The 26,660-nt window shown below is 58.8% G+C and overlaps 1 protein-coding gene across 1 annotated transcript in view; it reads left to right on the top strand.

Annotated features, from left to right (window-relative positions):
* Positions 1-221: 221 nt before the first annotated feature.
* The window catches only part of CHID1 (chitinase domain containing 1), a 38,909-nt gene continuing 12,470 nt past the window's right edge, over positions 222-26,660 (top strand). Inside the window, exons 1-8 of the mRNA XM_039471304.2 lie at positions 222-318; positions 8,759-8,912; positions 10,938-11,087; positions 11,711-11,843; positions 12,921-12,965; positions 13,776-13,882; positions 14,532-14,593; positions 19,406-19,498. Coding sequence (XP_039327238.1) covers positions 8,802-8,912; positions 10,938-11,087; positions 11,711-11,843; positions 12,921-12,965; positions 13,776-13,882; positions 14,532-14,593; positions 19,406-19,498 — 701 coding nt within the window. The 5' untranslated portion in view covers positions 222-318; positions 8,759-8,801. The remainder of the gene's footprint in view (positions 319-8,758; positions 8,913-10,937; positions 11,088-11,710; positions 11,844-12,920; positions 12,966-13,775; positions 13,883-14,531; positions 14,594-19,405; positions 19,499-26,660) is intronic.

Consider the following 26,660-nt stretch of genomic DNA (forward strand, 5'->3'; position numbering starts at 1 on the left):
CGCCCCTTTTCCCCGCCTCTCCGGCCGTCAGGCCCCGCCCCTTTCCCCCGCCTCTCCGGCCGTCAGGCCCCGCCCCTTTCCCGCCTCTCCGGCCGTCAGGCCCCGCCCCTTTCCCCCGCCTCTCCGGCCGTCAGGTCCCGCCCCTTTCCCGGCTCTCCGGCCGTCAGGCCCCGCCCCGCCCCTGTGCCGGCCCCGCCCCACCGCATCCCAGCGTGCCGTGCGCGGCGATAGCGCGCGGGCCGCTGGGGCGGGACTTCCGGCGCGCCGGAGCATCCTCCGGCCGAGCGTGTGTGGCCGCCCGGCCTCCCTGACATGCAGGTGAGTCCCGCGGCGGCCGCCCCTGCTCCTCCTCGCACGGCCTCAGTGTCCCTTCCGCGAAGTGGGCGCGCCGGGCAGCGAGGCTCCGCCCCGGACGGGACGGGCGTGGGTCGCGGGCGGCGCCGGGCGGGCGCGCGAGCGGGAGCGAGTGTGTGAGGGGCGTGCGTGCGGGTGTGAGCGGGGGCGGGCGGGCCTGAGAGCGGGGCGCGCCGGGTGGAAGGGCCGGCGTGTGCGGGCCGGGGACGTGGCCGGTGGGGGTGTGAGCGCGTGGCTCGTGGGCTCCGTGGTGGCCGTCGGGCCCCCAGGACGCCCAGGGGAGCGGAGGCTCCGGGCGAGCTGCCCTCCCGGCGAGGGGCGTGAGGGGCGGACGCGTCGGCTCGCACCCTGGGCTCGGCCCCAGCCCTTGAAGGTTCCGGGGCTGTCGACCGTCCAGACTGGAGGGTGACCCGCCGGCCTCGGCCTCCCGGGCTCGGGTCGTCCCCCAGCCTCCCAGCCACGCGGGACGACAGGTGTGCGCCGGGACACCCGCCTGAGAAAAACGGTTTCTGTAGAGACCAGCTCTGTGTCGCCGAAAGCGGCCGGGAACTCCGGGCCCCCCGAAGCGCTGGGGTTCCAGGCCAGAGCCACGTGCGGCGGGTCTTCCAGGGTTAGCTCCGCACGCGGGCACACGCACGGCCCGTGTGCACGCACGACAGCCACGCGTGCCGGGCCGTCACGTAGCGCGCATTTCTTACTGCTGGTCTCCACGAAACACGTGCAAAGCCCCTGCTGTGACTCCATCCTTTCCGCCACCCCCGAGGCAGGCCCGGAGCTACAGCCTGGGGCCCCAGGAAGAGTGGCGGCAGCAGTAGCCGCTCCGCCTTAGCTCGTTAGAGGGTGCCTTCCAAGACGCCTTTGGGTGGCCGGGTCGGGGCCTGTGCCTCTTCATCGCACACCACGTTCCTCCTGTGCGCGGGGCCGTGCCGTCCAAGGGAAGGTCTTTGGCGTTTGGGGAAGAAACACATTTTGATGCAGAAACACAGTCTGTGAGTCTGGGAGTCTGTGTCACACGAGGAGCATGACAGTGTCCTCACGGGCCTCAGAGCAGAGCGGCCAGTGGGCACTGGGGACCCGGGGAGGCGCCAAAGCCCAGACAAGGGCCTGGTTGCCGTGAGCACCCCTCACGCATCACACACACCGTGGCCTGGGGCAGTTGTCTGTAAAGTTCCATGGCAAGTCAGAGAAGCAGCCCAGCACTTGTAGGCATGCTGTATCCAAGCACTTCACGACAGAGCCGATGAGCTGGGCGCGGGAACGGAGGCAGGACCGGCGCTGGCGAGCTGGGCGCGGGGGACAGAGGCAGGACCGGCCCGGGCGAGCTGGGCGCGGGGAACTGAGGCAGGACCGGCGCTGGCGAGCTGGGTGCGGGGGACAGAAGCAGGACCCGCGCTGGTGAGCTGGGTGCGGGGGACAGAAGCAGGACCCGCGCTGGTGAGCTGGGTGCGGGGGACAGAAGCAGGACCCGCGCTGGTGAGCTGGGTGCGGGGGACAGAAGCAGGACCCGCGCTGGTGAGCTGGGTGCGGGGGACAGAAGCAGGACCCGCACTGGTGAGCTGGGCGCCGGGGACAGAGGCAGGACCCGCGCTGGTGAGCTGGGTGCGGGGGACAGAAGCAGGACTCGCGCTGGTGAGCTGGGTGCGGGGGACAGAAGCAGGACTCGCGCTGGTGAGCTGGGCGCCGGGGACAGAGGCAGGACCCGCGCTGGTGAGCTGGGTGCGGGGGACAGAAGCAGGACTCGCGCTGGTGAGCTGGGTGCGGGGGACAGAAGCAGGACTCGCGCTGGTGAGCTGGGCGCCGGGGACAGAGGCAGAACCCGTGCTGGCGTACTGGGCATGGGGGACAGAGGCAGGGCCGTCCCGGGCGAGCTGGGCGCAGGGGACAGAGGCAGGACCGGCCCGGGTGAGCTGGGCGCCGGGGACAGAGGCAGGACCCGCGCTGGCGTACTGGGCATGGGGGACAGAGGCAGGACCGGTCCTGCTCTTGTGCTGTCAGCTTCTCCCTCTAGTGCCCCCTCTGCTGGACACAAGCTGGCAGGGCTGTCTTCCTCTTCCTCGTGGCTAGATCAACTCCATCCTCCCACCCTTTCCTCTTCCTTCCCTGAAGTGTGAAATCACAGGTCTGGGGGCAGGGTGGTCATAGGCAGAAGGGCCTCTAGGTGGGTGGACAGTGCCCTGTTTCCAAGCTGCAGGACCACAGGTAGGGGCAGAGACCCAACCCCATAGTGGTTGGTCATTGGACACCTAGGTGTGCCCTCAAGTTACTCCTGGACCACTCCCCTGGAGAACCACCTTCTCTTTGGTTTTTATTCCTTTCCTTCCTCCCTGACTCAGATATCTACTCAGAAGAGAGAGAAGGAGCCAGTGGTCATGGAATGGGCTGGGGTCAGAGACAGGGTGCCTGCAGCTGAGGCAGCTGCTGTTTCAGCCTGGCCAGGCAAGTGATTCTGGGTCGTCTTCCCTGTGCCATGGCCAGAACTCTCCCCACCTTCCCTGGGGCTGTTGCTCACTCAGACCAAGCCTCTCAGCTGCAGCAGGAAGGTAGTGGGACTAGGAGGAGGTGGCAGCAGGATGCTGCCCTTGGTTCTGATTCTGGAATGTGTCACTGAGGAGAGGGGCTGGAGAGGTTGGGGGCCGGGGGCACAGGGTGCTGACCTGTTCCTGGGTCTTCTTATCACGCCCCCCGCCCCACACTCTCTCAGAACTGCTGTGGCTGGCTGTTCAGACACTGACTGCCTTTGCCTGTCGCTCCACATACTGGGTGCTGCTGTGCTCGCCCTGTGAGTTCCTTTGCTAACTCTTCATCAGCCTGCAGCCTAGGTGGTCTTGTGGCTCCCTGCCTCCTAGGTGGGGGAGCTTCACTGGTTGACCTTGCTCTAGGACAATGTTCTCTCCACGCAGGTGGGTGTATTGGGTACCAAAGCACGGAAGCCCTCTGCCAGGGGACAGCCACACTCCCCTCAGTCTGCACCAGGAGCCCCAATCTCACCCAGGGAAGAGACAGGGCAACGTGGGGCAGCATGCGCCTCTGCAGAAGGAAGCAGGTCAAGGGACGGTTTCAGAGGAAGTGAATCAGGTTCCTGGCCTTTGGGTAGGAGGGTAGGCTCTGTGGTGGGCCTGGCTCAGGCAGCACCTTCTGACAGGAGCACCTGCCTGGCTGGGGTTCCCGGAGCCTCTTGGTTCAGAGTTCCTGTATCAGGAGCCTGTGACCCGGGGGAAGGCCATGTGCCTACCTGCTGGGTAGTGGGCTAGGATGGCCTCCAGCTGCCCACCTGCCAGGTCTCTACCTCTGCCCAGGCTATGTGGCCCCCTCAGCTGATTTAGAGGGGTGCTTGGTGCCAGAACTGTGAAACTAGCCAAGAGCTTCTTCCCAGCAGTGTCCTGAAGCTTCATGAAGGACTAACAGCCCGGCTGGACTATGGTGGTTGTTCAACTCCCTCCGATGCCCCCAAACCCCAGTGAAAGAAAGCAGAATCACTTTTGTGGGTGGTCCCTAGAACCTAAAAATGAACAGTATAATAAAAGTTTAGTGCGGGAAGACCAGAAGATACAGATAAAGCAGAAGAGAAGAAACACTGAGTAGTAATTCTGGACAGCCTACTCATTGACTTTTTTGTTTTGTTTCTAAATCTTCCACATTAAGGGTACGTGATTTGCTTTTTTTTTTTTTTTTTTTTTTTTTTGAGATGGAGTCTTGCTCTGTCACCCAGGCTGGAGTGCAGTGACACAATCCTCCATCTCCTGGGTTCAAGCGATTCTCCTGCCTCGGCCTCCTGAAGTAGCTGGGATTACAGGCGGGTGCCACCATGCCCGGCTAATTTTTGTATTTTTAGTAGAGACAGGGGTCTCACCATCTTGGCTAGCCTGGTCTTGAACTCCTGACCTTATGATCCACCCACCTCGGCCTCCGAAAGTGCTGGGATTACAGGTGTGAACCACCGTGCCCGGCCCTTTTTTTTTTTTTTTTTTTTTTTTTTGAGATGGAGTCTTGCTCTGTTGCCCAGGCTGGAGTGTAGTGGCACAATCTCGGCTTATCACAACCTCTGCCTCACGGGTTCAAGCGACTTTCCTGCCCCAGCCTTCTAAGTAGCTGGGATTACAGGTGTGCACCACCATGCCCAGCTAATTTTTGTATTTTTAGTAGAGATGGGGTTTCACCATGTTGGACAGGCCGGTCTTGAACTCCTGACCTCAGGTGATCCTCTCGCCTCAGCCTCCCAAAATGCTGGGATTACAGGTGTGAGCCACTACACCTGGCTTCATCTGCTTTTTAGTGTACCTCCCATCATGCTTTTTCTGTGGGACTGGCTGTGTAAGTGATGCTTTGTAGTGTCTTTGTGTTGACTGGCACATTGAGAACATGGCAGTGTCTGTCCGTGTTCCAGCATCTGGATGTACCAGGTCCATGAACATCCTCAGGTTTTCTGTGTATGTGGAAAATCCCCGTGGCTGGGCGCGGTGGCTCATGCTCGTAATCACAATATTTTGGAAGGCCGGTGGATCACTAGAGTCCAGGAGCTTGAGATCGGCCTGCCCAGCATGGCAGAACTCCACCTCTACTAAAAATAGAAAAACTAGCTGGGCTTGGCAGCTTGTGCCTGTAATCCCAGCTACTTGGGAGGCTGAGGTAGGAGAATTGCTTGAACCCTGGGGGTGGAGGTTGCAGTGAGCCGAAATGGCACCAGTGCACTCCAGCCTGGGAGACAGGGCGAGACTCTATCACAAAAACAAAAAACAAAAAAAAACAAAAACAAGTCCCCCAGAGTGGAATTTGTGAAAGAAAAGAAATGCATATTGGAAAAAGAAAAAAGCAAAACAAAATAACAAAAATAAGTGAAAAAGAAAATGCATGTTGCAAACTATATTCATGAGCAGATTGTCTTCAGAAATGGCTTTCTCAACTTTAGTTTCCACTGACAGCTCAGTAGAGTCACTGGGGTCCAGGTTCTGTGATACCATCGCTGTCTTCACTCCTTCGTACACGGGTGGCGATGCCGTCTTATTTCAGTGTTTGGCTCTTCGATCGCTAATCAAGCTAAGCTGCTCATTTCTGGGGCTCTAAATGTCTCTTTTGTATTCTTCTCATTTGTTATTTTTGTAATAGGACTTTTTTTTTAGGGGGGGGGGAATGAAGTTTCACTCTTGTTGCCCAGGCTGGAGTGCAATGACTTGATCTCAGCTCACTGCAATCTCTGCCTTCCAAGTTCAACTGATTCTCCTGCCTCAGCCTCCCGAGTAGCTGGGATTACAGGTGCCTACCACCACGCCCGGCTAATTTTTGTTTTGTTTTGTTTTGTTTTTTTTGAGACGGAGTTTCGCTCTTGTTACCCAGGCTGGAGTGCAATGGCGCGATCTCGGCTCACCTCAGCCTCCGCCTCCTGGGTTCAGGCAATTCTCCTGCCTCAACCTCCTGAGTAGCTGGGATTACAGGCACGCGCCACCACGCCCAGCTAATTTTTTGTGTTTTCAGTAGAGACGGGGTTTCACCGTGTTGACCAGGATGGTCTCGATCTCTTGACCTTGTGATCCACCCGTCTCAGCCTCCCAAAGTGCTGGGATTACAGGCTTGAGCCACAGCGCCCGGCTAATTTTTTTTTGTATTTTTAATAAAGATGAGGTTGCACCATATTGACCAGGCTGGTCTTGACTGCCTGACCTCAGGTGATCTGCCTGCCTCAGCCTCCCAAAGTCCTGGGATTATGGGCGAGAGCCAATGGGACTTTTTTTTTTAATCAAAGTGCCTTTTCTTGATTTGTAAGATTGATTTGCATATTATGAATAGATTATGGTTAGAAGTCTGTTGTCAGGTATTTTCCAAATACGTTTTCTTATTTATTATTTGCCCTCATAATTACTTTTTTATTTTCTGAATGAAATTTTTACATTTTTATGTAGGTCTACTCTAGTTGTATTTTCTTTCATGATCTCTCCCGTTGCTCATATACCTGGAAAAGCCTCCTCCAACCTGAGATTGTGTAAATAAGCATCCATATGTTCTCTTAGTGCTTTCTGTGGCATCGTCATCTTCGTCGTTAGTATTACTGTAGGCTTCTCAGAGCCTACAATTTTTTTTTGTTGTTGTTTTGAGAGATAGTCTTGCTGTGTCACCAGGCTGGAGTGCAGTGGCATGATCTCACACCCCTCCCCCCACCCCCATTCAAACAATTCTCCTGCCTCAGCCTCCTGAGTAGCTGGGACTACAGGCGTGTACCACCACGCCCAGCTAATTTTTGTATTTTCTTTTTCTTTTTTTGAGACGGAGTTTCGCTCTTGTTACCCAGGCTGGAGTGCAATGGCGCGATCTCGGCTCACCGCAACCTCCGCCTCCTGGGTTCAGGCAATTCTCCTGCCTCAGCCTCCTGAGTAGCTGGGATTACAGGCACGCGCCACCATGCCCAGCTAGTTTTTTGTATTTTTAGTAGAGACGGGGTTTCACCATGTTGACCAGGATGGTCTCGATCTCTCGACCTCGTGATCCACCCACCTCAGCCTCCCAAAGTGCTGGGATTACAGGCTTGAGCCACCGCGCCCGGCCTAATTTTTGTATTTTCAGTAGAGCCGGGGTTTCACTGTGTTGGCAGGATGGTCTCAATCTCTTGACTTCATGATCTGCCCACCTCGGCCTCCCAAAGTGCTGGGATTACAGGTGTGAACCACCATGCCTGGCCTTTTTTTTTTTTTTTTTTTTTTTTTTAAATAGTTTTGCTCTTGTTGCCCACGCTGGAGTGTGATAGTGAGATCTCAGCTCACTGCAACCTCCACCTCCCAGGTTCAAGCAATTCTCCTGCCTCAGCCTCCCAAGTAGCTGGAATTACAGGCATTAGCCATCATGCCTGGCTAATTTTTATGTTTTTAGTAGAAACGGAATTTCACTATCTTGGTCAGGCTGATCTCAAACTCCTGACCTCAGATGAGCTGCCTACCTCAGCCTCCCAAAGTTCTTGGATTACAGGCGTGAACCACTGCCCCTGGCCCAAATTTTTATTTTTTATTTTTTAGGAGACAGTCTTGCTCTGTCGCCCAGGCTGGAGTGCAATGGAGCAATCTCGGCTCACTGCAACCTCTGCTCCTGGGTTCAAGTGATTCTGCTGCCTCAGTCTCCCGAGTAGCTGGGATTACAGGCTCCCACCACCACACCCAGCAGATTTTGCGTGTGTGTGTGATGGAGTCTCACACTGTTGCCCAGGCTGTAGTGCAGTGATACGATCTCTGCTTATTGCAGTCTCCGACTCCTGGGTTCAAGCAGTTCTCCTGCCTCGGCCTCCCGAGTAGCTGGGACTACAGGCATGTGCCACCACACACAGCTAATTTTTGTATTTTTAGTAGAGCCGGGGTTTCACCCTGTTGGCCAGGATAGTCTCGATCTCCTGATCTGGTGATCTGCCCGCCTCAGCCTCCCAAAGTGCTGAGATTACAGGCACGAGCCACTGTGCCCGGCCAATTTTTGTATTTTTTTTTTTTTTTTTTTTTTGAGACGGAGTTTTGCTCTTGTTACCCAGGCTGGAGTGCAATGGCGTGATCTCGGCTCACCGCAACCTCCGCCTCCTGGGTTCAGGCAATTCTCCTGCCTCAGCCTCCTGAGTAGCTGGCATTACAGGCACGCGCCACCATGCCCAGCTAATTTTTTGTATTTTTAGTAGAGACGGGGTTTCACCATGTTGACCAGGATGGTCTCGATCTCTCGACCTCGTGATCCACCTGCCTCGGCCTCCCAAAGTGCTGGGATTACAGGCTTGAGCCACCGCACCCGGCCCAATTTTTGTATTTTTAGCAGAGATGGAGTTTCACCATCTTGTCCAGGCTGGTCTCGAACTCCTCACCTCATGATCCACCTGCCTCGGCCTCCCAAAGTGCTGGGATTACAGGCATGAGCCACCACGCCTGGCCAATTTTTATTTTTTTGTAGGATCTCACTGTTTTCCAGGCTGATCTTGAACTCCTGGGCTCAAGTAATCTTCCCACCTCAATCTCTCAAAGTGCTGGGATTATAGGCGCGAGCTGCCACGCCGGGCCTGTGGCTTCGTTATTTTCCACATAAGCCTTGCCATGGTTGGGCTTTCTTTGGATTTGAAGGAGGAGGTGGGAACCAGTGTTTTCCTGGATGGCCAGTGGTGGTCAGGGCGGCCTTGGGCTACGAGGGGAGGGCTCTATGGCTGGTGGTGAGGAAGCTCCTTTCTGAGTGTCTGGAAGGAATTGGCGGCCCAGTCAGGAGGCCCAGGAGTACTGAAGAATGGACTCTGACAGCCAGGGCTGGTCCAGGGCAGGGTTCTGTCCCAGTGGCCAAGGCCTCACCCGGTGCCATGAGGACCCAGGCCCTGTTAGGAGAAGGTGGCCTCATCCGCAGAGGGGTTGCCCGTGCAGCATTTGTCTGCTGGTGGTTTGAATGTGCTCTGCTCTCCCTGCAGCCCTCTGGACCGCGAGGCTGGACCCTGCTGTGACACACCTACCATGCGGACACTCTTCAAACTCCTCTGGCTTGCTCTGGCCTGCGGCCCTGTTCACACTACTCTGTCAAAGTCAGATGCCAAAAAAGCTGCCTCGAAGACGCTGCTGGAGAAGGTAGGGGTGGCCTGGGGAGTTGAGGTGACTGTGCTGGCTGAGGGCTGATCCATCATCTTCTCCTTTCTGTCCACTGGGGCCTGGAGCCAGGAGGCTCAAGGGGCTTAGCTCCTCACAGAGGCACCTGATGAGTTTGCAGCTGTTGGGTGGCCTGTGTGATTCTGGGGCTCTGGCCAGTCAGCGCCTCTGAGTGAGTAGCCTCTGGAGCCAGGTTTTGAGGGTAAGTGGGGTACATCCCCACTTACCCCACTTGGGGCTTATTTTGTTGTTTTTTGTTTTTTTGAGACGGAGTCTTACTCTGTCACCAGGCTGGCGTGATCTCGGCTCACTGCAACCTCCACCTCCCAGGTTCAGTCTTCTCCCTCAGTCTCCCAAGTAGCTGGGACTACAGGTGGACGCCATCACACCCAGCTAATTTTGGTATTTTTTAGTATAGATGCGGTTTCACTATGTTGGCCAGGATGGTCTCAATCTCTTGACCTCGTGATGCGCCCACCTTGGCCTCCCAAAGTACTGGGATTACAGGCATGAGTCACAGTACCTGGCCCTTTTTTGTTGCTATTGAGACGGAATATTGCTCTGTTGCCCGGGCAGGAGTGCAGTGGTGCAATCTTGGCTCACTGCAACCTCCACCTCCCAGGTCCAAGCAACTATCCTGCCTCAGCCTCCCAAGTAGCTGGGATTACAGCATCCACCACCACACTGGCTAATTTTTGTATTTTTGGTAGAGACGGGTTTTCGCCATGTTGGCCAGGCTGGTTCCAAAACCCTGACCTCATGATCCACCCGCCTCGGCCTCCCAAAGCGCCGGGAGTACAGACCTGAGCCACACGCCCAGCTGGGGCTTGTTTTCTGTTCAGTTTCCGTCCTCGCTCTTGCTTAAAGCACCTGCATCTTCATGTTGCTGTCTCCGAGGTGGCCTTGAGCTTCGTTTGCCTCATGCTCTTTGGGCTGTTCCCCTGGGATGGCCCTGGAGCTTGCACCTGCAGGGGTGTAAACTCATAGAACCAGCCCTCAGCCCCAGCAGTCCCCATGCCGCTGGCTGGACCCTGCCACAGGACTGTTCCTGTGACTTAGTTCTGGACTGGCAGATGCTCTCTCTGTGCTGTCTGGGAGCAAATACACCACGTAACGGGCATCTCTCTCTCACGGGGGCCCTTGAGGCGAGGTCAAGGGGAGGTTGAGCCAGGCCACGGAGTGTGGATGGAAGAGACAGGTCAGTAGCTGCAGGGAGGGTTTCCAGGAGCAGAGGTGGGGTCGGGGGCAGTGTGACATGGCAGGAAGAGGTCACATTGGTGGGGGCAGTGCCAGGCAGTGGTTGGCCAGCAGGGTGGCATGTGCCTGGCATGTCATGTTCTCTTTTTTTTTGGTTGAGACAGAGTCTCGCTCTGTTGCTTAGGCTAGAGCGCAATGGCATGATCTCAGCTCACTGCAACCTCTGCCTCTCAGGTTCAAGCAATTCTCCTGCCTCAGCCTCCCAAGTAGCTGGGACTACAGGCATCCACCACCACGCCTGGCTAATTTTTGTATATTTAGTAAACAAGGGGTTTCACCATGTTCACCAGGCTGCTCTTCAACTCTTGACCTCGGGTGATCCACCCCCCTTTGCCTCCCAAAGTGCTGGGATAACTGATGTGAGCCACTGCACCTGGCCCACCTGGCACGTTCTTGTCCAGCAACAGGTGTGGCCCTGGATGGATGTAAGGTGGCCAGAGCTGGTCCTGACTGTCCACCCTCACATGCAAGGAGGGAGCCACTGTAGCCATCTGCCTGCCTGCCTGCCTCCAGGCCAGAGCAAGGGTGGGAAAGGCCTGTACAGTCAGCCAGTGTCTGCTGACAGCCAGGGCCCTTCTGAAGTGACGCCCACTGTGGCCTCCATCCTCTCCATGCAAGGAGAGGATCAGCAGCACCGTGTTGATCCGGACACTCGGTTGCTGGCTGAATGGGAAGGACTTGGTGGGTGCAGTTCCGTGTCTACACTGAGGACAGAGGACTGACGGCTTTCTCTCGTTCCTTTTATTTCAGAGTCAGTTTTCAGATAAGCCAGTCCAGGACCGGGGTTTGGTGGTGACAGACCTCAAAGCTGAGGACGTGGTTCTTGAGCATCGCAGCTACTGCTCAGCCAAGGCCCGGGACAGACACTTTGCTGGAGATGTGCTGGGCTATGTCACCCCAGTAAGTCGGGGTCCTCACAGTGCAGAGCGGGGTCCTGAGGCTCAGACGGGCTGCCCTGGTCCCAAGATGGCCTCCTCTGGCCAGTCAGTGATGGGGGTCTGTCTTCTGCTCTCCCCGGGCTGCTGCTGCTGCTGTGAGGCTACAGGGAGAGCCGGCTTCCTGGAGATGTCGCAGTGTGAGGCATTGGGCTTCTCTCCAGGGCCTGCTGCAGGGACCTCTGTGGGTTCCCCCGACTCCAGAGGTGGGCTCTCAGGTTGTCTGTGGTCGGGAAGCGGGTGTGCTTCCTCGGCCAGGGACGGGGAGGTTTTCACACCCAGCTTCCTCTCCTCTTGCTGTGCCTAGCTGCCAGCTTGCAGCCGTGGTGTGCACTAGCTCAGGGCAAGGCTTGAGATGAGCACCAGTCACTTTTGGTGAAACGGATGTTGTGGCCTGGGCCCCAGGCTGTGAGTGGCAGTCCAGAGTTGGGGAAGGATACCCCAGACCAGGAGCTGACGTTAGTCAGCACTGAGAGCTGTCTACACTGGCCGGCCCTGGGCACGTGCAGAGCCCCCAGAATGACAGCACCATGGTGAGGCAGGGGCTCGCTCAGCTGTCCTCCGTTTGATGTCTCTGCCCTTTGTCAGTGGAACAGCCATGGCTATGATGTCACCAAGGTCTTCGCGAGCAAGTTCACACAGATCTCGCCCGTCTGGCTGCAGCTGAAGAGACGTGGCCGTGAGATGTTTGAGGTCACGGGCCTCCATGACGTGGACCAAGGTTCTCACCCTTCCTGCTTGACTGTGCTTGCCCCACAGGCTGAAAAGAGTGTGAGTGCGAGAGCAGGTGTGTGTGTGTGTGTGTAGTGTGAATGTGAGTGTGTAAGTATGAGACTGATGATGTGGGAGAGGAGAGAGTGTGTCAAATGTGACTGTGGGTGTGGACATGTTTGTGTGTGTGTTGACCATGAGGCCCATGCCCTCACCCTTGTGGCTGAGCCTGGAGGGCAGGCCCATGGTGTGGGCTGGGGCTGGGTAGGAAGGTGAGTGGGGCAGGGCAGGGCTGGTAGAGGGCCTGAGGTGGTCGCCACTGTGCGACCCTCTACAAGGCCAGCTTGGTGCCTCGGAGTGGTCCGCCCGGCTCTGTCCATGGTGCAGGTGGCTGTGAGGTGGGTCTTCCCCACGCCTCCGGGCAGCACCCCGCATGTGCAGGACACGCTCTGCAATGACTCAGGCAGCCTCTGGGCAGTGAAGGGCACAGGCTGTTGGCTTCTCCTCCTCTGTCCCTCCTTTAGCGATTTTCACTCTGCCAGGGAGGGTGGTGGGGTTCAGGCAGAGGCTGTCTCCCGATGGCATAACCTGATGACATCTGCCCAAGGTCACATGACCATGCCTTGTGTTCAGGCTCGGACAGAGAGATGTGGCCGGGAAAGTGTCAGCCGGTTTTGGAGCTCAAGAGCAGGAGTGGTTTTCCCTGACACTGAGAGAACTGTGGGGAGATGATGGAGTGTCAGCCAGTGACAGGCCCAGCGGGTCTGGCCACCCCTCAGCTCAGAGAAACCCTGACCTTCCCTGTGCCCTTGGCCAGCCACAGGCCCTGAGCTGTTCCAGCTCAGGGAGGGCAAGCTCAGAGCTGCTCTGCAGGTTCAGGAGGGGGCCTGGGCCAGGAGGCGGTTGGGTGAGGAAGGGGGTGCGTAGGGCTGCCCTGGGCCGGGGAGGGGTGGGTTCTCACACCCGCCTCCGCTCCCCTGCCGTTTCCGCTGCACATTGTACGGCTGCCACGTTTTCCTCCTCAGGTGGGCTGGGTCTTTGGCTGGGCGCGTGTCCCTTTGCTGACTGTCCCCTCCACGTCCCACAGGGTGGATGCGAGCCATCAGGAAGAATGCTAAGGGCCTGCACATCGGTGAGTCCGGCAGGCCGGCGGTGGTGGCTGTGACGGCACGACCTCTGAGGGTGGACGGGCAGGTTCTGCGGTCTCCCCACGCTCCTGACCATCCAGCTGTGCTGCTCCGGCACAGGCCATTCCGGCTGCCCAGGGTGAGGCTGGCCCTGGCCTGGCATTCACAGCCCTTGGTCTGGCTGGAGTCCTGGGCTCTGCCCACACAGGCTGTAGCCCGCCAAAGCCAGGCCACCTTGGCTGATGGCGTTGCCCTCACTTCCCCTCCATTTCTTCCTTCCTTCACCTGACGAGCCCTATTGGGGCAGCTGGGGTCAAGTTCTGGGCTTGGCCCGAGGGTGATGCTGACCCTGGCCCACCTGTGCCCCTGCAGCTCACAGCTGGGGAGGGAGGGACACGCGTCCCCACATCCAGTGGTAGCCTCAGAGGCAGTGGATTAAGAGTGTGGGTTGCTGAGGGAGAGGCTCTGGGAGATGCTAGGAGTAGGGGACGGGGCTGAGCTGCGGCAGCCGGAGTCTGTCCCTGTAAGTGAGGTGGAGCCACTCCCATGCTGAGCCCTGCGGGGAGCTGGTGTCTGAGCAGCCGGACCGTCAGCGTCTGCTCGCCCCTTCGCCGCCATCCCTCCCTCTCCAGCCTCTGAGGCTTTGGGACATCCTCTCTGGACATAAGGCTGCCCCAGGCGGCCTCCCTGCCCCTCACTGGGTGCCCTCGCTTCCCTCTGGAGGCCAAGGGGATGCGCCTTTGAGGGCAGCGAGCAGTGGGTGCCCTCCAGCATCTCCCAGCCCTGGCCCCTGTACGTGTCTGCTGCCCCCACAGTGCCTCGGCTCCTGTTTGAGGACTGGACTTACGATGATTTCCGGAACGTCTTAGACAGTGAGGATGAGATAGAGGAGCTGAGCAAGACCGCGGTCCAGGTGGCGAAGGTGAGGCCTGTGAGGCCTGTGTGCTGCTCCAGCCTCTGAGCAGGCCCCCCCCCACCCCGCCACCTGGCCCTGCCCACTTGGCCCCGCCCCAGCCCACCTGGCCCCGCCCCCAGCCCCACCTGACCGTCTGGCTGGGCCTCAGCGAGGCCTCCACTCAGCTTCCCTGGCTTTTTCTCTGGGCACCTTCTGGTGCAGCCTGCATCTTCCAGGGAAGGCAGTGTCGGCGGCTGCTGCACACTTTCTTGACTACGGGTCCTCTGATGGTCCCAGGCATGGGAGGCTTGTCTGTTGGGCTAGGTGCTTCCCTTGGGCAAAGCCCAGCTGCCCGCTGCCCTCTTGCAAGGGGACCTAGTCCTGCTGGCTGCCAGTGTGTTTGGACTGTAAGGGTCAGGAAGCCCTCAGGCCCCCTGAGGGGTGTTGGGGGAGACACATGGGTGGGCAGGATGCGTGAGAGCACGGCCCCCCCCCACTCCTGTTCCTCTGGGACCCCCACACCTCCTCTAGACAAGTGCTTCTGGGCATACAGCCCAGGCTGGGGTCTGGCCTCATGGGTGAGCCGGCCATGTAGGTGGAGGGGGCGGGATTCTTGTCTTTCCACCCCTCCCTCCTGGGCCTCCAGGCCCTCCTCACCTGTGACTGCTTCTTTCAGAACCAGCATTTCGACGGCTTCGTGGTGGAGGTCTGGAACCAGCTGCTAAGCCAGAAGCGTGTGTGAGTGGCACAGGAGGTAGTGGGTGGCCCTCGTCCTGTCCCTGGTGTTTGGCGGAGGCTGGAGGAAGGAGCTTAGGGATGAGTCCCTTTGAGAGGGCCTTCCGCCGGGCGCGGTGGCTCAAGCCTGTCATCCCAGCACTTTGGGAGGCCGAGGCGGCTGGATCACAAGGTCAAGAGATCGAGACCATCCTTGTCAACGTGGTGAAACCCCGTCTCTACTAAAAATACAAAAAATTAGCTGGGCATGGTGGCGCGTGCCTGTAATCCCAGCTACTCAGGAGGCTGAGGCAGGAGAATTGCCTGAACCCAGGAGGCGGAGGTTGCGGTGAGCCGAGATCGCGCCATTGCACTCCAGCCTGGGTAACGAGAGCGAAACTCCGTCTCAAAAAAAAAAAAAAGAAAAGAGAGGGCCTTCCTTCCACAGCCCCCGAACCTGGGGACACGATGGGGCTGCACGGAAGATAGATGCTGCTCAGGAAAGTGGAAGCAGCCTGCGCAGGCGTCTTTGCAGGGTGGCCCCCCACTTTGGCAGAACAGGGAGGGTGGCTGCTTCAGGTGAGCAGGACTGAGGTAGGGCCATTCCTCAGGGCTGCGGCCAGTCCAGTGGAGGTGTGGGGAGCCAGCCGCAGCACTCCCCCAGGCCCCCTTTTGCCACATTAGAGCCTGGCCCGCCCGTGACACTCGTGGGTTCCCATTCCCCGTGGCCCACGTGACCAGGAACAGAGGGAGTGATGGAAAGTGCCACGCTCCCCACTCCTCGCCTGGGCTGGCCACAGCCCTGAGGAATGGCCCTACCTCGGTCCTGCCCAAGCAACCAGCCGCTCACATGAAGTGGCCACCCTCCCTGTTCTGCCAAAGTGGTGGCTGCCCTGCAAAAGACGCAGGGGGACGGTAGTCCTGCCCAGGATGTCAGGGGCGGGCATCCGCAAACACGCTCAGGACAGGTGGTGTCCTCTCACTCTACTGGTTGCAGCGAGTGAGGCTGGCGTGGCCCCTCTGCAGGTGCCTGCACAGCAGAGTCCTGTGGCAGCCGTCTGGCCTTTAGCCTTCTGTGCGAGCCGCGGGCTCTGGGGTTGGCTCCCCGCCCCGCCACAGGAAGTAGTTCTGGCTGCACTTTAAGGGCCCAGCCCTGAGCCCCCAGCCAGGCTCCATGGTGTCCCCTGCAGCGGCCATGGCAGTGCCATCTCGCTGCTTTGGGCAGAGGAGCTGCAGGGCCAGGCTCTGCCCACCTGGGGCAGCATCCCCACACAACTCTGAAGCTTGAGGGAGGGCGGGGACATTGAGGCAGAGCCTGTGAGGGGCAGGATTCCTGCCCAAGGGCCCGTTGGACCCTGCGCCTGGAGCCGATGCTGGCCCTGCCCTTGTGGGAGGCTCCATCCTCTGCATCCCCACTGAGCTCTGAGGGCCTCACAGGGTGGGAGGCTGCAGGCTTCACCCAGAGCTGCTCCAGGCCCAGGCTCTGGAAGGGCCCTGAAGTCCTGTTTTCTGGTGCTCAGACCCCTGCACCCTCAGCCAGCACCCCCTCATCAGGCTGCCCACTGGGTGTTTCTGAGAGGCTGCTCTGTCTGTTTCCCTCCTGGGAGGCCTGGCGGCAGCAGGAGGACCAGGAACTATGTGGAAGGCGGCTGGGAGGGGCGCTTTAGTGGGGGTGAGGATGTCCCCAGGCTGTACAGCCCCTGGGGTTCCAACTTTGCCAGAGGATCAGAAAATAAAATACAAGAGCACACTCCCTGTGCTCTTGGCTGAGGAACAATCCCAGGCCCAGCCTTAGGGGTTCCATGCTGAGCCATGGGCAGCAGGCCCTGCCTGGGTGTACTCTTCTGAGGGGAGGGGTGTCTCAGAGCCGGAGACGGATTCTGCCAGTCTCTAGCCTTTTCAGTAATCCTGGGAGAATGGGTCTATTAATCAGAGATTTGCTGTAACTCATTTGTTTCAGAGCATTAGGTAGACTGAGAGACGGGACCAGAGGACTGCTCCTCAGGAGACGCAGCCTTGTGTCTGGGGTGGAGGCTGGGGGTGTGAGACTGCCTTGTTGTGTCTGGGCTCCTGACAGGTCATTAACGTCAGGGTGGGAGGGCAGGAGGCGGGGGGGGGGGGGGGGGGTTGCTGAGCAGGAGAGGCTGTGGCAGGGAAGGTCGGGTGGGAGCAGCCTGGGGCTCCTTGCCTCCAGGCTCCTGCAAGAAGGTGTCAAGCTGCCAGGGGCAGAGGCAGGCGGCGTCCAGGGTCCTCAGAGCAGCTTGGCAGATTCCTCTGGGCATTCTGCTGCCTGGGAGCTGCCTCAGCACAGTCCTACCCCAACCGCCACTTGGATCTCAGCCCCCAGCGTGCCGGGCCCAAGGCTGTTCCCTTGTGCTGGGCCCCGGACACGGGCTTGGGGCGGGTTTTCCTGCGGGTTTGTAGGCAGTGCCCTGAGCAGGGATGTTGCTGCGTCTGGTCCCTCTTCAGCTCTGGGTTGGCCCCTTACGGTTGTCCCCATGCCCAGAGGGCTATGATAAGGACACTTGGAGCCACCGGTGCGGTGCCAGCAGCTGGTGAGATGAGGGGGCTATTGAGAGGAGCACTCTGGGTGATGCTGGCACCCACGGCAGCTGCGGCCCACACTGCTTCTGGGCCCATATTGTCTCCTGGGGTGCTGGGTAGATCTGATTCAGACGTGTCCTCCCTGAAGGCTAGCTCTGGGCCACGCTGTGAGCCCTCCTGTGGGAAGACACTCAGGCTCCCTGGGCCCCTCACAGAGTGGCTGGGGGCACCTTTTGGCCCTCAGATCTGGTGTGGCCCAGAGGAAAGCCATCCCGGCACTGTCCTGGGGCGCTGTGAGTACTTGCAGATAGCATGGACGCCGAGGCAGGAGCCAGGCCGGAGTCCCCCCAGGCAGGCTCAGCTTACCCAGGCATCTGGGCGTGGCCTGCTCTGCTCACCTGGCTCTGGTGTTTCAGGGGCGGGGACAGTATGCTCCTTGACCACCACCTCTAAGTGATGTGCAGTGCGTGACAGCCTCTGGCACCCCCGGAGTTGTGGACACTGGGACTGCAGAGGCATGAGGACCAGGTGTCCCAGGACTACTCCCCACTGAGGGCTGTGCCAGCATTGCAGCCGGCAGAGCTAACACCAGATCATCTGGGCCAGAGTTACGAGGAATTGACGGGGGCTTAGCTTGGAAAATGACAGTCCCATTTGGGCCATGTCAGGGAAACAGGAGCCGCCACCATGCAGCAGTTGCACGTGCCAGGCCCTGGTCCTGGCACCATCAGGAACATGGGGGCCTCAGGGTACTGGCCGAGGAAGCAGCAGCCCGTCATGGCCCAACCCAGTTCTCACTGAGCCCGGCAGAGCCTTGTGCTGGAGCGAGGCCGGACCTGGAGCCAGCAGGGGCCAGCTTTTGCCCTGGCCTCGGGCCTCCTGCCTCCTCGCCAGATAGGGCTGCTCCCAGGGACCTGCGGTGGGAGTGAGAGTCTCCCCCAGCGTGGACACGTCACCCTGAACCCAACTTTGCAGCAGTGTGTGCTCCAGGGCAGTTTCTGCAAAGAGGCCACCTGCAGGGCAGGCTCACGGGTACCAGCGTGTGCACACGACAGGCTTGGGGTCCTGACGGCTGCTCCCAGGCCATGCTAGGAGGGAGGCTAGTGTCGTCCTTTGGGGAACACTGCCAGCCTGCTCTGAGATGCCCCTGCCTCCACCTCCAGGGGACAGAGGAGGTCTCCCTGCTGCTCAGTCTGGCTCCCTGCCCAGTGCCCTGCCCTCTCCTTCCCTGAGCCACACCAGGTAGGCGTGGCCCTTGGAGTGTCCTGTGGCCGCCCTGGGGTCAGTGTCCTGGGCCTGCTGGGGGCATTTCCTTACCTGCTGTTTTTTGTTTTGTTTTGAGATGGAGTCATGCTCTGTTGGCCAGGCTAGAGTGCAGTGGCACGATCTTGGCTCACTGTAACCTCCACCTCCTGGATTCAAGCGATTCTCCTGCCTCAGCCTCCTGAGTAGCTGGTATTACAGGCACGCGGCTACTTTTCGTATTTTTAGTAGAGACGGGGTTTCTCCACATTGGTCAGGCTGGTGTTGAACTCCTGACCTCAGGTGAACCACCTGCGGCCTCCCAAAGTGTTGGGATTACAGGTGTGAGCTATCAGGCCTGGCTTTTTTTTTTTTCTTTTTTTTTTTTTTTTGAGACAGAGTTTCGCCCTTGTTACCCAGGCTGGAGTGCAATGGCGCGATCTCGGCTCGGCGCGATCTCGGCTCACCGCAACCTCCGCCTCCTGGGTTCAGGCAATTCTCCTGCCTCAGCCTCCTGAGTAGCTGGGATTACAGGCACGCGCCACCATGCCCAGCTAATGTTTTGTATTTTTAGTAGAGACGGGGTTTCACCATGTTGACCGGGGTGGTCTCGATCTCTTGACCTCGTGATCCACCCGCCTCGGCCTCCCAAAGTGCTGGGATTACAGGCTTCAGCCACTGCGCCCGGCAGCCTTTTTTTTTTTTTTTTTTTTTAAACTGCTATGTCTTTAGATGTCTGAAGTGTGATGTGGACACATGGGGCTGTCTCTGGTTTTTTGAGCCCCTCTTTCTGAGGGTCCCTGGGGTGCTGCACAGGCCCCCACTCTGGGGGACCGCAGAGTGTGAGGAAGTGCTCTGGGTGGACCCAGTGGGGCATGAGCAGTGGTGTTGGGGCTGCATCCAGAGACCGGCAGGAAGTTCCCACAGAGGGACTCCCCTGCCCTGCTGCAGGGTGTCCGTCTGAGGACGGGCCCACCCCTCCTGGAGGCAGTGGGTGTCGGGACCCCGGGAGGTGCTGGCGCTGCTGACTCTGCCTCTCTGCTGTTGCAGGGGCCTCGTCCACATGCTCACCCACCTGGCTGAGGCACTGCACCAGGCCCGGCTGCTGGCCATTCTGGTCATTCCGCCCGCCATCACCCCCGGGTAAGTGCCGCTCTTGAGGTGTCGAGGTGGCTGTGGAGGGCTCTGGGGTTGGGGGTAGCCCGTGCAGGATGTCAGCCAGGGGCCCAGCGGCTCCTGCTCACACCCAAACCCATCTGCATACAGACTTCAGCTGCCGCACACACGGGGGTGCCGCAGAGGGGACAGGCTCTTCGCAGCCGGCCTCGTGCCTTCCTGCCTGTCAGTGGTTGGAGATGCCCTCCGCCCTGGACATATCAAGACTGCTAAAAGGCCCTTGAGTGGAAACAAACTCCCAGAGGGACCCTGGAGCTCTGAGATGTTTGGTCATTGAAGCCAAGTGTACCCCCCTGCATCCGAGGGAGATTAGGCTGAGGCAGGGACAGCCACAGCTGCCACGGTCCAGGGGCCACCCACTGGGGTGAGGCCCTGCCCAGTTGTGTGAGGTTGAGCCAGGAGCGTCTCCCCTGTGCCAGGCACAGAGAAGGTTCCAAGTCAGCATGGGTGTTCCAGGGGCAGAGCTGGGGGCCTAGTGGATACAAGCAGGCTGAGTTGGGGGCTAGCTTGGCTGGGGACACCCCAGGGGGCTCTGCCCAGGATCCACCAGCTGCTGAGGAGCAGCCCCCCAGGCAGACACTGGGCTTCCCGGCCTGCCTCTCCGGAAGGAAGCGGCCAGCCCTCCTCACCTCTGCCGCCTTCTCTTCCTCCAGAGGCAGAGGTGACTGCGGGCCCCGCGCCATGTGTGCTTGGATGCGCCCCTAAACCTGGGGATGGCTAAAGGGACTCACGGAAGAGCCAGTATGTGCTCACCTGTAGGGCGGAGGGCCCCACAGGGTCGTGGGGTGAACCTTATGCTGTGCTGAGGCGCAGGATCTAAGAAATAAAGAGACAGGACACAGAAGTACAAAGAAAACGCAGCTGGGCCCGAGGGGCCACGCCACCCATGAGCGGAGTCAGGCGAGGCTGGCCGGCTAGGCGCCTGGCGAGGCAAGACTGGTGAGCGGCTGGCGAGGCCAGGCTCTCGAGCCCCCGAACGTCCAGAAGCGTGGGTATTTATTGTGTATAGGTTAGGGGGCAGGGCAGTGAGTGAAGTCATCTTTAAGGATAGTGATGGGGTCGTGAGCAATAAAGCATAGGGTCCACCCCCATTAGGTCACCTAGGCCAGGAGGTGGGCCGTGCACAGTGAAGAGGGTGCCGTGTGCGATACTTCTGTCTATGGGAAACTACTAAGAAGATTTATGGGAGGATGCTTTAAGTCACATGGCAGTGACAGAGCTGTCAGGTTACCGCCACCTTCTGGCAGCTTCCAGTGGGTTCTATGGGAAGATGCTTTTCGAGCAGCACAGTAGCAAGAGCTGATGAGGTTCACAGTCCCCAGGGTGGACTGCCGGTCTGAGGGCAGCCTTCCACAAGAACTGGAGCAGGGTCCTACAGCTCCTTTATCAGGAGGAGCGGCTCTCGCCCCAAGCCTGCCACACAGCGGGTATCTTTACGACACTGAACGCTGCCGCCTGGGCCGTGGATTCTTATCCTGGTATAACTGTCTTCCCTTAAACCATGCTCTGCACTGTGTCTGCTCTGGGCATTCCTCCGATTATAAGCTGCTTATTCCTTAATTCATGCTCTGTACTGTGTCCACTCTAGACATTCCTCCAATCATGAACTAAGATATAATTAGAGGTATATATGTAGGGAGATATTCTTTAGGCGCTCATACTATCAACTATCATATGATTATATAGAGAGGATTAGATGAAGGGATTCTTCAAGCCCTAATTCTGTAAACTAATACATGATTATGTAAAGGATATATAGAAGGAAATAGCTGAGTAGTAACACCATAAAGTGAGATATTCCTCAAGCCCTAACTGTGCCAGGGCTCTGCTTAGCTCTCATTCCTCGGTGCCTATGTGGGGGGTTACCCACATTTCCCCCTTTCTTTTGTTTTACAAGTGTGGTTATGGCCGCCATGGCCTGAAGTTGTTGCCTGTTATGTTTATGAAGTTTCTGAATACAGAAGCATGTAATTAAGAAGGTACAAATGCAAGCAACAATCACAAAGTTGACAAACAAGGAGAAACCACCTAAAGGAACAGACCATTTTCTAAACCACTTGATTGGACTGAGGTCAGAGAGGCCTTGTGCCACTCCTTCAAAGGTTTCTGAACCTGGGACTGTAGTTAGATGTGCCTGAGAGGCCTCAAAAATGGGTTGCTTCAGGCGGTGAATGTCCAAGGTGAGGTTATCATCCCAGGATAACAGATGGCGTCGTATAGTGTCCCAGGGGTGAAGTGTAGAATTATCATCGAAAGGAGTGATACAGAAATCAGAGGTGTTCCAGTCACATTGTAACTGAGCACGATGCTCAGGATTTAAAACCCTGTCACCCAGCCAAATGACACTTTGGCGAAGGTCAGTAATTTGATTTGCTAGTTGTTGATCAATCTGAGACTGGGACTTGCAGAGAGCAGTGGAATTCTTTTGCCAATGTTCAACAAAGGGAGCTGTTTGAATGCAGTTGTGTATGGCCACACCAGCAGTTGCGGCTGAGGCCGTGACACTATAAAGTGAGATAATCCTCAAGCCCTAACTGTGCAAGGGTTCTGTTTAGCTCTCATTCCTCGGTGCCTATATGGGGGGTTACCCACACTCAGCGGTGCCTGCCACCCTGCAGATGCCTGTCCCAGCAGAGGCCGGCCACACCCTCAGGGTAGCACAGCCCTGGCCACCTGCCGGGCTGAAAGGCAGCTTGCTGGCCTCCTTCACAGCCTGGAGGCAGCTGAGGGCCCTTTGCACGGTCGACCGCCTTTTCTCTCCAAGCTTTCCAGGGCTCCGTGCTGATGAGTGTGGGCTGCAGCTGGGCCAGGCTGTGCCGGGGCAGACGGCAGTGTGTCCTGCAGGCCAGGTTTCAGGCCCCTGCCGCCGGCCCCACCATCGTGGGCAGCTTCCTCCCCTGAAGCAGGGCCGGCTGTGCTCAGACCCTTCTGGCTGCCAGCATCATACAGCTCCTCGTTCCTGGTGGGCTCTGACCGTCCCCTCGATGGAAGGCCCTGGAGAGTGGAAAGCGGAAGTGGTGCTGAGGGCTGAGCCTCCGGGCTGCTTTGTGCCTGTCCTCAGCCTTCACACGTACCCAGCACTGTGCAGACGGGACTCGCTCTGCCTGTGACCAAGCCCTGGGGAGCCGCTCCCATCTGCGGCCACTGCTCTGTGGCCTGGCCCTCCACCTCCCTTACGTGTCCGCTGCGCTGACCTGTGGGTGGTGCTGGGGGGACGGCCTGGCTCTGCCTCAGTGTTTCTGCTTCCACAGCCCAGCAGCGTCACCCTCCCCAGCAAGAACAGGCCCAGGTTCAGCGCTGGGGTCTCACCTGTGTTCCGGGATCAGGGCCTGCGTCATCCCCTACTCTACATCTTTTTTCCTTTTCTTTTTTTTTAAGATGGAGTCTCGCTGTGTTGCCCAGGCTGGAGTGCAGTGGTGCAATTTCATCTCACTGCAACCTCCAACTCCCAGGCTCAAGTGATCCTCCCACCTCCGCGTCCCAAGTAACTGGGACCACAGGCACATGCTACCACATCCACCTAATTTGTGTAATTTTAGTAGAGATGGGGTTTTACCATGTTGCTCAGTCTGTTTTCAAACTCCTGACCTTAGGTGATCCACAAGCTTCTGCCTCCTAAAGTGCTGGAGTTACAGGAATGAGCCACCATGCCTGGCCTTTTTTTTTTCTTTTCCTTTTTTTAAATTTTTTTTTTGAGACAGGGTCCAAATCTGTCACCCAGGCTGGAGTGTAGTGGCATGATCTCGGCTCACTGTAACCTCCGCCTCCCAGGCTCAAGTGATCCTCCCACCTCAGCCTCCTGAGTAGGTGGGACCACAGGTGTGTCCCACCATACCTAGCTAAGTTTTGTATGTTTTTGTAGAAATAAGGTTTTGCCATGTTGGCCAAGCTGGTCTTGAACTCCTGGTCTTAAGTGATCCTCCCAAGCCACCGTACCCAGCCTTTTCTGATGTGAGACTCTTATATCTGACACTTACGTCCGATCTGTGTTTCCAGGGTTTGAAGGGGGCAGGCAGGGAGTGGTTGGGAGGACTTTGCAGGCCTGGGGCTGGGAGAAGTTCCTCAGGGTGGCAGCTCCTCCTTATCCAGAGCCTTTGGGCCTGGCGGCTCCTGGGTTGCCCTCTGTGCTTAGGGGAGCTACAGGAGCAGCTGTTGGTGGGGACCAGCTCAGGAGCCCAGGGTAGTTTCTGAGGCTGGGGCAGATGGCCATGGGGCCTGCCTTCTGCTGGAGCTTCTGGCCCTAGGCAGGAAGTAGGCAGTCAGAGCTGGGCCAGGCCCCCGCCCCTCACCCCATAGCAACCGAAGCTCGCAGCTCCCAGCTCCCTCTGCAGGGCGCTGGTTGGGGTGGCGACTGTAGGGTGGGATGCAGTGCTGGGGCTGGGGTCCGCTCTGACCACACTGGGGGCGGGGGCGGGGCCGAGGCCTGCGGTGGAGATCCCGAGGGAAGTGGGACCCAGCTGGGTGGAGAGCTGGCTTCCCTGCAGAGGTCAGGAGGACTGTTTTATCATCTGTTTATCCTCCCCCTACCCCACCCTGAGGGAAGAGCCGCCTGCTGCAGAGGAGCCTCATAAATGCCTCTCCCGATGCTTTTTCTGCAGAATGTAATCGTGCTTGTCACTCACCTCACAAGAGCCTTGCTGCCGACACGCAGCCTCTCCCTTTCCAGGGCCGCAGTCTGGGGAACAGTGGTTCTGGGAGGGAGGTCTGCGAGCAGCAAGGAGGGGCGGCCCCGTCGCCAAAGGCAAATTCATCGTGTCCTTTGTCACTAGACAGAGGCAGCCCTAACTCAGCTGTCATAGACCCCAGGGGGTCTGGTCCTGGAACTGGGTGCCGTGCTGACGTCCAGCCCTGCTCCCACGGTCACAGTCTGAGCAACGGAGGAGACCCATAGGCAGAGCCATAGCGTAAACCCCGCAGGCCAGTGGGACCAGCAAGCTATCCCCAGGTGTCCATGTGGTGGTGCGTCCTTGCGTGGGGAGCGGAACCCCTGGGTCTACCTCCTGTTGGCCTCATGTTTTCTGGGCACCCTTAGCTACTGGGATCCCCTTGGGTGCAGGGAGCTGATCTCAGGAACCCAGTAAGGGCTGGTTTCCTTCCTGGCCCTGCTGGTGCCGTTGGTGGCTTTGTAGGCAGTGGTCCACTCTGAGTGGGGTGGGGCCACATCTCTGGCCATTTCCAGCCCCCATGGTTTAGGGCAGGCCGTCACTGTACATGGTGCCCGACTCGGCAGTCAGAGAAAGGCCCTCACTGGACCCCCAGCACATTTGCACAGAGGCCCCAGCTTCTGTCCACCTGCCCCTTGCCTGCAGCCTCAGGGGCTGGGGCTGCCGTGTGCCGGCATTGTGTGTTGAGGCCTCTGGGGGCGGGGGGGGCTGTAGCACCCTGTGCAGTGTGGATAGACAGAAGTCCAGCCTGAAATCAGGCCCCAAAGGGTGCTGGCCAGCCATTCAGGGAGAGGGCTAGTCCTGCAGGCTGATGGACAGAGCAGCCATCATGACGGGGTGAGGAGGGAGCCCCCGGGACTGGACTGGCTGGCACAGAAGACAGGCGACTCAAGGCTATGGGAAGCAGGTTGAGAAATCCCTGACAGGTGGGCATAGTGGGAGGGGAGCTGTTAAGACCCCTTGGGACAGTCTGTGGGGGGAGGAGCAGGTGTGGGCACTGGCTGCTGGGGACAGACGCCCTGAGCATGGGACGTTGCGTGGACAGTGATGCCAGCATCTGGTAGGGTTGAGACTGGTATTTCCTCGGGGCTGCTGGGAGGCCAGTCAGTGATGCCACTGTTTCTGTTAGGAATGGGGAATGGTATTCCCTTGGGGCTGCTGTGGGGCCTGGCTCTGCAGGTGGCAGCAGCAGGGCCAGGTGGAATGGCTGGCAGAGAGTGGTGACCACAGGCTGAGGCCACGTTGACGTGGAGCCAACACCCCTTTTGCGTCGACTGTACCTGTGCAGATACTACCCGGAGCTGCAGGTGGTCGGCCGAGGGAAGAGAGGGCATCTGCCATGTGGGGCCAGTATCGGGACCGAGGTGGGTGGCAGGTAGAAGATGGGAGTCGTGCTGTGCTGGAGGGACAGTGGGTACGTGGCAGGAGGCTGTGGCCCACTCGCCTCACTGTCTCCCCTCAGCGTCTGGGAGGACAGTGTTCCGGAGGCTGCAGCCACCCCTGTTCTGGCAGCCATGGGGTCCACATGGCTGGAGAGACCTGGTCAGGCCCCGGCCTGGGATTGCTTGTTCCCTCTTTCTGGAAAGAGGGAAAGGAGGGGTGACTTGGAGAGGAGAGCATGAAGCAGCCCGCTGGACGGTGCCAGGGTGCCGGGGTGCACAGCAGCCTGTCTCAGCACGAAGCTGGTGCGGGGGCAGCCCGGGCGTCCAGCCATCTGGAAGGGCACTGGTGTTGGTATGGGCCCGGGTCCGGTCGAGGCTGAGTGGGCATTCGCCCTCCTTGCCACTGCCGGCATGGGGCCCGCCCAGGACATGGGAGGCCGGAGGCGGGAGGCAGGCAGCTGGCTGCAATGAGCGTGTTTTCCTCCCTCGCTTCCTCCCTGGGCTTTCGTTCCTCAGAAACGATTTCAGAACATGGTATTTTCAGTGTGAGCAGTAATTCCTGTTCGTCAGAAGTCACACTGTGTCTAATCTGTGGCAAGCTGTTACTTCATCACTCAGCCATGGCAATCCCCTCTTGTCCGGGTGCCACGGGGCACAGAGACAAATGGCTCCGCTGTGGGCTGTCGCGGGTATGGGTAGGGACACAGGCTGGGGAGGGGCGGTCCTGGCAGCGGCCCCTGCGCAGCCTGTCTTCCTCACGGGTAGGAGGAGGTCCACCGTCCCAGGTGGTCCCCAGGGCCAGTGCCAGGTCGGGGGTGGCTGGACCATGGGCCCAGGCCTGGTGTCCTCCCCTCTCTCCCGCTGAGGACCACCATGAGCTGCTCCCACCTCGACGGGGCCTGCCTCGTCCTTGCTGTTGTGTTACCACCTTGACAGTGTGAGGGCCGCTCCCAGCCTGTGGCCATGGTTGGTCCCAGCTGTAGCAGAGTTGTGGGGTCTGTGGGCAGCTGTGTGAGCCCTGAAGGGAAATGTGGATCGTGCCACATGCATGTCACATGTCGGGTGCACTGGGGGTCAGTGTGG

This window comes from Saimiri boliviensis, chromosome 6 (assembly GCF_048565385.1).
Source record: "Saimiri boliviensis isolate mSaiBol1 chromosome 6, mSaiBol1.pri, whole genome shotgun sequence".
In the NCBI taxonomy this organism is placed as follows: domain Eukaryota; kingdom Metazoa; phylum Chordata; class Mammalia; order Primates; family Cebidae; genus Saimiri; species Saimiri boliviensis.